Source organism: Nicrophorus vespilloides, unplaced genomic scaffold (genome assembly GCF_001412225.1).
Source record: "Nicrophorus vespilloides isolate i.1.1-1 unplaced genomic scaffold, Nicve_v1.0, whole genome shotgun sequence".
In the NCBI taxonomy this organism is placed as follows: Eukaryota; Metazoa; Arthropoda; class Insecta; order Coleoptera; family Silphidae; genus Nicrophorus; species Nicrophorus vespilloides.
Window position 1 is genome coordinate 1029459 of NW_017100081.1, and position 13167 is coordinate 1042625.

At 36.1% G+C, this 13167-nt stretch overlaps 1 protein-coding gene across 12 annotated transcripts in view; it reads left to right on the forward strand.

Annotated features, from left to right (window-relative positions):
- Positions 1 to 13167, forward strand: part of LOC108566937 (tyrosine-protein phosphatase Lar) — a 430502-nt gene that overhangs the window by 404344 nt on the left and 12991 nt on the right. For 8 of the 12 annotated variants that reach the window (XM_017927080.1, XM_017927085.1, XM_017927081.1 and 5 more), the window contains 7 exons: positions 7719 to 7913; positions 10066 to 10176; positions 10286 to 10561; positions 10634 to 10918; positions 11380 to 11403; positions 12226 to 12326; positions 12501 to 12693. In XM_017927080.1, the coding sequence (XP_017782569.1) occupies positions 7719 to 7913; positions 10066 to 10176; positions 10286 to 10561; positions 10634 to 10918; positions 11380 to 11403; positions 12226 to 12326; positions 12501 to 12693 (1185 nt within the window). The remainder of the gene's footprint in view (positions 1 to 7718; positions 7914 to 10065; positions 10177 to 10285; positions 10562 to 10633; positions 10919 to 11379; positions 11404 to 12225; positions 12327 to 12500; positions 12694 to 13167) is intronic. The other 4 variants (XM_017927077.1, XM_017927078.1, XM_017927084.1 and 1 more) reach the window with 2 other exon arrangements.

The window sequence follows — 13167 nt, forward strand, 5'->3', positions numbered from 1 at the left end:
GTTGCGGAAGCCTAGGATATTATCATATCTACAAGAAAGAGAAAAAAAAATCTGCAGCGAGAACGAATCATCCAATTAATTGCAAGCCGCAACTTCTCATCCCGTCCGTGCCTTTCAGGAAATAATACAAAAGCATATTTGTTTTGTTTCGCAGAAGTAACAAATGGGCTTTTAGAAGTTCACGAACTCCTCTAAACTGTCCACTGATTTATATATATATTTTCTGGCCTCTCCTCCCGAACACATTTACACACATCCTTGCGCACCGGAAAGCAGTTACTCGAGTGCTTGCAAGCCGCACAAAATAAAGAGCCGATCCTCTCGTAAATTTGTTACATAATTACAAATAAAATGGTCCATCCATCCTAAAGTTTAAGTTAAAAATAAAAATGCATTCATATTTTATTGCACAATATATTTCTGATGAATATAGTGATGGCTGTTATTATATTAATATTAGGTGAAGCAACAGAGGGTGAGTTTATATGTGTGAAATTGAAATGAAAACGCGGTTCTTGGATCTTAACTACCAGGAATCTGTAAAGTAGCTGGCAAAGTTTATTTTGTCGAGGGGCGAGAGCAGCAGCACTGGCTGGGGACCACAGACAACGACTTATTTTCTTTAATGACTCTTAAAATATTATTACTGCATTTGCATTGTCTCTGGCTGTTTCAAATATTAACGTGTTGTCTCACGCGAAGCTCAAAACAGAACTTTTAATACTTCTCTTCTTCTCGCGTGACAATTATTTCTCTCTTCTTTTTTCTTTTTTCTCTCTCTCTCCACTTTGTTTCGTTTCGTTTTGTTTCTCCCTTTTCTCTCACTCTCCCTTCACACAAATAATAAACCGTTTCCATTGTTTAACATCAGCTGAATAAAATTGCTGCCGACTTGAATGCGATTATTGTTTGCGTAACTATCCGACGTTATAATGGTGCACGAGGACAGTAAATACAGATTAAAGATAATACGATGTCGGGGGAAATAATTTGTAAATAGGTTATTTCTATTTTGTAATTATTCATCAACGAAAGGTTATATAAATAATAATCGTTCAAATACATATACAAATAATTATTTTTAAGGTAATTTGGTATACAATTTAATATTAATATATAAATTGTAATTATATAACTAACTCTCTGAAGGACTGTGGGACATGTATTGTCCCACCTTTTGAACATGCCTAGTGAGGCATTATTATAATATTCTAGGAAATTTCCAGGAAAGAGGAATTATCCTATAATTTGGTTGGTATGTCAAAGGATGAATCTTGATAGTCCATACCATCCGATGTTGATTCAGTTGACGTAGCTGTCTGATTCACTTGTCAAGAAATTTGTTGGGTTTAGAAATTTAAGAATTTCTAATCCCTTCAAAAGGTAAACGTTACTACAATAAACCATAAATTATATTAAAATGTTTTAATGAATATACAATATTAGCAATCAATATAAAACAGGCTTAAAGATGTTACATTTTGCTTTGACAATGGGTATTAAAACTAGCAATTTTTTATACATTACTCGAATTCAAATATTATGAGCTTTTTTGTCCGGATAACTCAATATAGCAAGCTAAACAAATTTTAATACAATTTTGTGATATGACTTGTATCAAAACAACCTGAAACATGAATTGTGTAACAAATTGTATACACCAAGTTTAGTTCATATTTATATTTTTTTAATTATTTTTGAAATTCATGTAAAGTTACTGTAAAAAATTAAGATAAATGATTTCGATGTCAGCCATCATTAATCTATTTGATATAACAAAATTGTTATGTTATTATTTGCTCATGTTGATTAAGAGTAATACATATTTGTGTGCAATATTTGGAGAAAATGAAGTTCTCATTGAAACGCAAGATGAATAATAGTTGCCAATATTGCGTTATTGTAGTACGTAATGGTTGGTCTGGGTTGAAGGAGGGAGGATGTATTTGATTTATACGGTAGGAAGACTAGTAGTTTGCTTACGTACAATAATTCAAATCGAGGGGCTTTGAATGCTCTAATGTAATATAGTTTTGGTACAGATAACAATAAGGAAAATTAATTGTCGTTCGGTATGCGGCGAAGGCGTATCGTGTTCTTGCTGTGCGCTGTAACTGAAACGTTTGCTCGCATGTAAATCGTGCAATTCTGGATGTGCGCGATCCAACTCGCCCCCCGTCGCATTCGCAACCGAATAAGGATTCTCCTCCTCGTGAATCTGGAACTGGATCTGAATCTGGACGTTGGAAGAGGTGGCAGCAGGTCCCGTTCATGGAGAACCATCCCTTTGTACGTCCGACAATGGGTTTATCACACGGGGCCCATTCCATTGTTGCAGTTTTGTTCGGGGTTGATACAAATCATCTGCAACGAAATCTTCGACGTCCGTTAGTGGTCTGCACGACGTTTAACTAAATGGCCACGATTGTGTGTTCGATTGTCCGACCGTTTACGGCACCGCCGCTGAATGGAGGACTTCCCTCCTTCTCCTCCACCCATCGCTTTCCTTCGGGAAACCGTTTTTCCTCTCCTCCCAACGCCTTCAATGGCCTCCATTTACATGGAATTATTGTTGAAAGATTCCATTTCTATTTACACTCCTCGGCTTGTAACATGTTGCCGTGTATTTTATTACAAACGTCTCGAATCCCATTTTTGCTTCAGGGAATATAAGTGATTTCTCAAATCAATTTTCTACTCTGAACTCTCTTCCTTCCTCTTCCTCCTCCACACTCAGGCACGTACTTTACTCGACGCGATTTTTCTTCAAATAAACTTCATTTCCGACATTTAGATAATACATCCCGTCAGCTACCCAAGCCGCTTAATGCTAGACCAGTTTCCTTTCTCGCTCCAATAACTCTTCAACCTATATCTAATTATTTCTATTGACACTTAAAGCTATTTTTTATTTTAAGTATGTCTATAGTTCATATGATATCGTCTAGATACGATGTTTTATACTTCTATAATTTCCACAACTTAAACAATTGGGCAAATTGAAACAATAAATTGATTATGTCCTTAATATATCTAAATAAATATATTGACTATTAAATACTTTTTGTGTATGTTTTTCTTAATATAAATTTGACACATTTTGATAAAGACTAATCAGAAGATATATTTTTGAATATGCATATTCATCTGAAGATATGTACTTTTAATAAGAAATTTCACCTGATTTATGCGAAATTATTTTACGGATATTAAGTAGCTCCAGGTTAGTTGAAGAGAAGAAAAAAGGGTATTTGATGCAAATGAGTTAAGGGGTTTATAAGGGACTCAGTATATCGTAAGTTAGACGAAGCCCGGGGTATTAAGATCGCGCGTGGCCGATACCTGGCACGCGTGCTAATTAATTACTACCCCCTGATCCACCCACACTACCTGAAGGATCAAATAATAACACACGCAACGTTCGCATCCCAAAGCCCTCGCCTCGCTGAATCTCCATTCACCTAAGACAATCCACTCAATTTACATCCGGCAGACAATGTCGCATGGGGTAGATCCGTGCGCGGGGTTGGACGACGGATTTATATTAAGATTTAACGGCAAGCAACAAAGGCAGATTTACACTCGGAATAAATGCGCGCGAACACTTCGATATAAATCATATAAATTGCGCAGTTTACTCATAAAATAAAAATTCGCTTTAAGCAGGGTTGCGACACCTAATGTGAAATAATTGCGAATCCGTTTGCCAAAAGCATTTACGGGCCAAGTGAAATTAACTGACGGACATTACTTCCGTTTTGTCGACGCGTCCGATGCGGCACATCTTCGCGCCACCCTCCTTCCCTTCCCCGTCACTTTTTCTCTTCCTCAAACCATCCTTCCCATAATGAAAAAACTCATCCGGCCACCCTTTCCCTTCATCCACTGTACGTTTGCTATCTCGCAAATGGTTCGAAGATTTGTCCGCCTTCTCGACTCGCCCACGCAAAAATCTCAAACAAAAAAGTTACTATATCATCTATTTTATCGTCAAACAAAAAGCTCGCCCGGAATAATACTCGCAGCGTTTTCTTCCTTGCAGAAGAAAGGATGGAGTGTGGGTGGAAAAGAGCGAGAAAAAAAGTATGGGGTGGGGAGATGAAGAAGAGAACCCTCGCACTTATTTATATTAGCTTTACCCAATTTAACATTATTTACCGAAATTAAATAAGAAAAAGGGAGAAATGCAGGGGAGAAAAAACGAACGGATAAGAGGAACAAAATGAAATTTAATATTCGTCTGTCGAAGTTGTTTTCCCTTTGCTTGTGCCATGCTTTCTGCTGAGTTTTTTTTTGTTTTCTTTTATGTATTCTCTGAAATATTCAATGTTGTCGAAATTGCCCACACGATCACTCGACTGAACTTAAGACAATTTATTAACTGTAAAATGAAATCTGCAATTTAATAAAATTCCACTTATTATATATTGTTTCTTTCACAAAATTATATAAAGCCGAATATTATATAAAACTTTGTTCTAATTATTAATTTATTTTTTTTATCAATGTTTCATAATCTGAATTTTATTATGCTTTTGTTATAAAGTAATATAAAAAATTTGTGAATATTATGTAATGAAATTATATTATGATAGATGAGTGTTGCATGTACACAAAAGGGATTATTGTGTTTGTATTTGTTGTTTTTTTTGTGTTTTAATTTTGGGATACAAGCCTATAGGTGCGGTCTTGAATGGAAGTACGTAGGGGAGAGCTCGATGCTAACTGATTCCGGTGTTGTGGATAGGTAGATCCGCCATCAATCAATGAGTCATATCCGAAGCTTTCAGGAAATGAGATGGCCAGACATCCGACCCCCCCGTATGTTTCAGAATAAAACACGTTAACACTGAATACAAAAATGGAAACTGATTATCCACCATCTCTTCGTGCAGTATTTTTTTCACACATAAAAACTTAATTATCTTTAATCCAATTTTGATCGTTTCGACCTTGTTATCAATGATTAATAGATCTACATGCACCTTCAAATTTAAGTAAATTGGGATAAACATTATGATATCAAATAACCAATTGAGTTATTTTGCAGCTCAATTGTGTATTCATCAAAACATCAATCGAAGAGAAATATTCTCAAGAAATAGTATTGAATCACGTCCGATTTTATATATAGATATTATTTGGTAGCGTTTTATTTCCGAACAGAGTGACTTATAATCGTAATTTATTGCGTTTCCACTGGATCTCCAATTCTATCCTCACGGGCGTCCCCATCGGCCGCATGGGATATTATCCTTTTTATATTAGTATCGGCTTTCACTCCTCTTTCCTATCCAATTGTCCTTTTGAAACTCTCAAATTTATATCATAACTAAATCACCCGACATGAAACTTATAAAAGGATATATATTTTTACTTCGGGTAAAATATTCGATGCAGATCCTTTGAAACGTTTCCATGCGGCGATAATTTGCATTTGCATCATCTCTTTCTGCAAATAATTTATACTAAAACGTTCAGTCTTTAAAGAAAATTAGATTATCTCATCTCAACTTACGAAAACTTATTTTAAAATACATTATTTTCTTATTAATTTAAAAAAATATATAAAATATATTTTAATAAATATGTATAATCAATAATAATAGTTTAATTTAATGTAGATTTATAAGTATGTTGAGAAAAACTATTCGGTTTTGTAATTTAAAAATAAATCTGCTTCCGGGTTGTAAATTTTATAGTTGAAATTCATGATCTAATTTACGGTATGTGCACATGGAGAGTAGATGGAACCAAAAAGGTATTAGTAGAGAATGATATTTACTTTATATTTTACAGGTTGTGTAAGAAGTAGGAACGTAAACGGTTATATAATAAAAGCAAGTGTTTGATATACCCATGGACCAATTATTTTTTTTTGCGTCCCGGCACTTAAATGCGCAACTATAAAAGTTGCTTTAATAAATATCTTAATAGAATCTAGGCGAAGACATGCGAAAGTTATTCTATAAATTAATACGTGCCGCTTAATTAATGCACGCGACATCGGGTTTTCCTAATGAATTCGCGCTCGCCCCTAAAATATGCATCTTTTAATTAACGACCCGTTACATGTTCTCTCCCCCCTCCCCCGTGTTTTTCCTTTTTGTTATTACAATTTCTGCATTGTTTCGAGGACACACGTAGCCATTTCCGACTAAAGTACACATCGCCAGTATCTTCCACGAAAATTGGACTGAATTATTAATGGATGGCTCGAAGAATTAATTGCGTTATTCGAGGCAGAAAGTCCACCGTTGTTGCACCGTACGCATTGTTCGGTCGTGATTCGATTTATGTAAATGTAATCTAAATAATTCCGTTCCGGTGTGTTCATGCTGCGGTCGTGTGTCCCAACATTATTGGCGAAGTACAAAGAGTAATGAGCTAGCAAGTAAATACACAGAATTGCCCCTGCAGCTAAAAGCCCTTTTAATGGCCTCTTCGCAACGTATTATTCATTGCCTTTCCTCCCTCGACTCTCTCTCGTCGCACAGCAAAAAAAAATAGAGTGAGATGAGGGAAAATATGTCAACGAAATGCGCATACACATGATGCGCTGCTTATTATATTCATTGGTGATCTAATTTTTCACGCAGAAGTTCACCGACCATAACACAATATACTTTTCGCCGGGATGCGAAAATTAAAAGGGAGAGAGAGAAAAAAATATGTTGTGTGTATGTGTGTTACATGTACAGGCTCTTCCTGCAACGAGGTTGGAACTTTTAATTAAATTCATTGAATCCAGAATCTGCAATGTTTTAATATTTATGCAAATCTGCACAAGGGAGATAGGAAGTAGGATGGGAGTGGAAAAAAAAACGTGTAACTTCGGGATTATAAAATCCCAGCTGTATTCTTAATTTATAACCGAAGGCTGCGGCAAAACATCCTTGCAAACATTCGACAAACATTATTCTTTTTCAATTTTTTAATTAATTGAAACATATGCTATTTTACTAATATAATCCAAAAATACTGATCAATTTTTCTCATTTAGACAATATGGAAATTTCGAAACATTACAGCTGTATTTTTAATATTATGTATATAAAATACGGTTTTTTTATAATTGAAAACGTATAAATCGATTATTTTTAACATTTAATAATTAATTTTTATTTTTTTTAAACGGTGTACAAGCGAAAACATGTAAATAACGAAAACGTGCGAAAAGATGTAAATAACGAAAACATGTAAATAACATACGGTGTAAATCGAGTACCGTATAATACGTGCGATAGATGTATATTATTATTATTTTTAAATTAAATGATAATTCATATATATTGTAAATGGCTCTACAGGAAGGATAGGAGAAGTTAGAGGAAATAGGCGGTCGTATCAAATTTCCAAATTTATTTACAACATGGAAAAGCTCTTCGAATCTCTGTAACTAAGCCCCCAATAAATTCACAGCTAAATCTATAATTTATGCTTTGATTTATATGCAGTTTGGATGTTGATGGAAATTTGTTAATAGATTAAATGGATTGCGCGGTTAGTTTATGAGCTTTATGGCATTGTAGGTTTATTCGCAAACCGTCCGCCCCCTGCCTCCGCCGCCTCCGCAGCCGCCACCAACCATTATTCGCTCTCATTGTTACAGCAGAAACGTATCGTTTATATTTGATGTTGAAATTGTTTGGTGTTTTCGCGTGTGTGTAGTAAATGAGTTTTCTAAATATGTTCTATGTTCTGTTTTCTTCTTGCAGCCGATAAACTTCCGCCTGGATTCCCGAAGATAAGACAGCCTCCGTCGGCCAATAAAGTGGTGGAAGTGGGTCACAGCACGGTGCTGTCGTGTGATGCCACCGGAGATCCGGCTCCTAGGATCACCTGGGTCCGAAACATGCTTCCCATAGACACTAGCAATAATCCACGGTACTCCATAAGGGATGAAATGCCAGGTATTTAAATTCTTTTTTTCTTTTATTCTTGCCAGAACTTTGCGAAATTACATTAAGTCTGCTGTCTTGAACATTGCTCCGCGCATTTAAATTGCTGATATATATGTTCGCGTTGCGCGCGAAATATGTATATTCGTTTTAACCCCTTTTTGTTTTTTTCGGAGTAATGGGGAGTAAAACGGGAGCCAACCCCGCGGGACGGGACGCACAAAATTGGATCATGTAGAAATTTGAATGCATAAAGATGTTACCGATACAATATATTCAGTGCAAAGAGCGCGGGGTGCGTTGAAAGCAGGGACCTGGGTCGGCCCGAGTCTCTTCTCCTTCGTAGACTGCGAAGAAGCTAATGGTCCCATGGGAGGAGGTGTGCCGGAAACGCCTAAAGAAGAATTCGCTCAGTCCATCCCGTCAGGGAGGAGTGTTCCGACGAAACACTGACCCAATCCAACGCGATCATCCAACTTTTTTCCAACCCCAATCCCGCGAAAACATAATAACGAAACTTTGAAGAGCGACCCTGAAGAGAAAAATATATTATATTTATTAAATGAAATCCCGAAGCGCCGACCAAAAATAAATTAATTTCAAGTTTTCTTGCCTCTCTATGGACTCGGCGCATTTAGAAATTTCTTGCTGTTTGTTCTTGTCCATCTTCGACTTTCAAAATCAATATGCAATATTTTAAAGATGATGATTGAGTGTAAATTTTAGTACTTTACAAACTCTATAGATAATTTAAAGTTTTTTCATTAAATGATCTTTAACCAAATTCCTCAAAGAAACATTAAGACAATAAATTCTACATTTTCTCATTCGACAAATCTAATCACATAAATATTACCAATATAGATTTATGTAGACTAAGTTTATTCGTGATTAGTACTTTGATTACAAACTGTATAGATAAAGTTTTCTCGCTAGTTGTATCATTAAAAGATCAAAGGAAACCTCAAAGAAATGTACATTATACAAATCTAATCTAATAAATGTTACCAATATACATTTAGATAGACTAAGGTTAATCGTGATTAGCACTTAGATTTGAACTTCGACTTATATAGAGGATTTTGTGTGATCGGCGCTTTTCGAAATGTGTTGTGGTTGCTGATCTTAGAGTTTTCGAATCAATATGCAACCTTAACCCATCCTCCTGTGTACAGAGAGGGTGGCTGGGTGAGTAAGAGTGAATGGGTGAGTAAGAGAAAGTACGGAAGGTTTCGGAGCTTATATTACATCTTACCGCAACCCCCGAAACCAGCGCCGCATATAAAATTTATGAAAAGGAAAATTTCACCCGGACTACCGCGAAAAAAGGTCAAAATAACAAAAAACGCACTCCACACATACACAGGAGTTTGTCTGTAGCAGAAACGGTGAAAGAGGGTGTGTGCACTCATTCTTTCCCCGTGTTTTTCCCAACTTCCCGCAGCGCCGATTCGATATCAAACTTTATTATGCTTCTTAAAATATAGTTACTTTAACACTGAATGCATCCTAAAAGCGGATCCATCTTTAAATTTCACACATCATCCGCCTATGTACTTAATGGCCACCTCATAAATATACCCGGAAAGAAAATGTATATATATAAAATTTAAAAAAACGCACAACATAAACTCATTGTTCGCACCCCTTTTTTTTGTGTTGTTCGTAGCGACAAAAATGTTATGTAATTAAGATTTGTTTCGGTCACCTATCGCATAGGTCACGTGGAAAGGCCTCTAAACACCCTTTAACTCTGAAATACTACGGAAAAGGTCACGTAACTTTTTTTATTTTTTTTTTTCATTATAGCACATAATGAATTTAAATTCAGATTACCATGTCGTTTATATAAAAAAAATACACAATACACTTTTAGTTCAACATCAAGGGGTTACATTTTCGTGAATTTTAATAATACATTAAAGTATGCATAATAATAGATTGTAAAACAAATTAAGATAATTATCTAGGAATTATTTAAGAAAAATTATATATTCTTTGAAATATATAAAATTTAATTTATTCACAACATTGAACAAAGTTGAAAATTGTATTATTAATAATTTAATGAGAACAAATGTGATTCTATCTGTGTTACTAATTTATTACTGTATAATTTTAATGATGTTAACTGATATGTGTTTTTCTTAATTCTTTTTTATAGGTGCTTTGCAAATAACGAATAGTGAAGAAAATGACCAAGGAAAGTACGAGTGCGTAGCAGAAAACTCGATTGGAACGGAATATTCCAAATCAGCTCAATTATATGTTAAAGGTATGGAATCGTATTCTCCATCCACATCTTGTTATTCGGTGCAGAGTGTATTGCTGCTGGTGCTGCTGTGTGCGGTCGAGTTTAATGCTTTCGATCCAATTTGTTCCAGTTCGTAGAGTTCCTCCTAATTTTTCGAAGCCCCCGCAGCCGGTGAACGAGGTGATGCTGGGAGCCGACCTGAATTTGACCTGCGTCGCAGTCGGATCTCCGATGCCTTTTGTTAAATGGAGGAAGGGTGCGTCGCAGGACCTTACGCCCGACGACAACCTTCCCGTCGGCATCAACACCCTGCAGCTGAAGGACATCCAAGAATCGGCCAATTACACATGCGTAGCCGTCAGTACTTTGGGCTTAATCGAAGCCACCGCTCAAGTTAAAGTACAATGTACGTATCTTCAACCCTTTTAATACTCGTTAGTTATTCGGTAGCGACTACTAATGATGATTGCAATTGCAGCATTACCGGGACCACCGACGAATTTGAAAGTGACTGAGATCACGGCGACCTCGGTGCGTCTGAGCTGGTCCTACAACGGCCAGGAGGACCTCCAATACTACGTGATCCAATTCAAGCCCAAATATGCCAACCAGGCGTACAGCGAGATTTCTGGCATCATCACCATGTACTATTCCGTGAGGAACCTCAGCCCCTACACTGAATACGAGATGTACGTAATCGCGCACAACGTTATCGGTAGAGGACCTCCAAGCGCTCCAGCCATCGTCACCACAGGCGAAACAGGTAAACTTTGCAAAACATCTCAATGACGCGTTCATATTTCCGCTCTGAAATGATCTGACCTCCAATCATCAATCATTTTTATTTCGTTCACTTTTGATTTAAACCGCCCATATTTTTTCATGCCGACGATATATTCCATGTTTCATACGGATTTTACGGCCTGATTACATGCATATGCCTAATGTAAGTTTGATTTTTGACGATGATTTTTGTTGTGTGGAGCCTCCGCTTTCCTTGCGGAACGGCTGCACAAACCTTAGACGTACAAACCTATACTATATTTTTTTGGCATAAAAACTGTGTGTTTCCTTCACCCCGCTTCAATATACAAAAGTAGTCTTCTGTTTTAAATAGTTTGTAGTTGACACCACTTGTACATACGACGTTTTTAGATGGTTAACATCAGCAAATACTCGACGATTAATTCATTTTGTTTTCTTTCTTGCTCTTCCCAAACATAGCTGATTCTTCTTTTGGAGGTGCCAGTAAGTTTTAAAACAAGATATTCATATGTGTTTTACAATTTTATTATTATTTTTTTTTATCATTTACAATTTATTTTTATACGCTTTTTTCTAAATGTACTTTTCTTTTACTTAGCGCTCATCATTTGTTTTTTTTTTTTCACTATTATTTTTTCTTTCGCTTCCGCACTTTAAACAAAGTTCCGGGATGCAGCTATATAAGAAATATGTCGCGGGATAAAATAATGCATTATAAAGTTTGCGTATTAAATTTTCATGGAAAGTTGCCTGAAAATGCGGCGAAAATTAAATCACCGAGAGGCATCTTCTTTCAGCCCTACTTTTTATTATTAATTTTGCTGATCACTCTAAGTATGCATCAAATTGATTTGAATTGAAAATTGCAGAAGAAAAAAAAATATAAATATGATAATCTTGGTATTGAGAATATTATATAAATGTGTAAAGTAATATTATTTTCTTGAGTATTTGATATCAATGAAATGCAACACGCTAAAAAATTGAAGTATACGAAGAAATTTGATACGTGCATAAAAACTTACTTTAACTCTCCTATTATAGTAAATGATGAAGAAATAAAAATAGTAATTGAATAGTTTCTTCAACCTGCCAATCAAATGTTGTGTTTATTATCATAATATTTGAGTAAGTAATAAATAAATTGGGGTATAATTATATATTTGTTACACAAGCTGTTTTGATTTCTATGATTTTGTTTTTTATTATTTTTTCTTCTATTTGTAGATTACGTTTCTTTTTTTCAAATATTGATACAGATTTGTTGATTGTATGTTGATTTTTTTGTGTGTGTCGTTTGTTTAGAACCTGGAACTGCGCCGAGGAATGTTCAGCCAAAGCCATTAAGCTCGACCACAATGGTGGTGCAATGGGACGAACCGGAAACGCCGAACGGACAAGTCACTGTAAGTGCTGTTCCGCTTTAATTTAAGTGGAAGGACGTAATTCCTGGCACCCCACGTTCACCTGTTTCCTTCGAGACACCACCTTGCTCCCACACCAACCTCATCTCTCCTAGCTAAAGCCTGTTTTCTAATGCATTTTTTTTTCTATTCTCTTCTCTTGTTATGTAATCGCAGGGCTACAAAGTTTACTACACGGAAAACTCGTATTTGCAAATGGCCCAGTGGAAGTCGCAGACCGTCGATAATAATAGACTGACGACAATCGGCGAACTGACGCCCCACACAATTTACACAATTAGAGTACAGGCGTTCACCTCCGTAGGGCCCGGACCGCTAAGTGCCCCCGTTCACGTCAAAACACAACAAGGTAAATGTTTTGACCATATTATATGTTCGGCCCCCTTTTCAAAATACCCGCCCCCTCTCTATTTCCATGCCGTAGGGGCCGGTGCACCGAAAAGCCCGGCCTGCCGCCGCCCCGGCGTCTGCCCCCGCTGTGTAAATGCGATTAATTTTGGACGCTTTGATGCGAAAGCTTTCTCCTCTGATTAAATTTTATACCACTAACAACACCAATTACCCGGGGCCGCATACAATATCAATTTACCAAATTAATCTCTAAACAATTAAAATAAATGGACTGCTATTGCCTTGCTCCATATTTTATTTACTTTCAAAACTAGTACTTTATTATAGGTTTAAACACATTTAGTCGTCTATCATTATGAACGACATTTTTATATTATATATTTACCATATTAGTTATCTTATAAATATTGACAAAAATGGAAATTCAAATTTTCACATCAATTATCCAAATAAATCGATAAACCAATTAAGT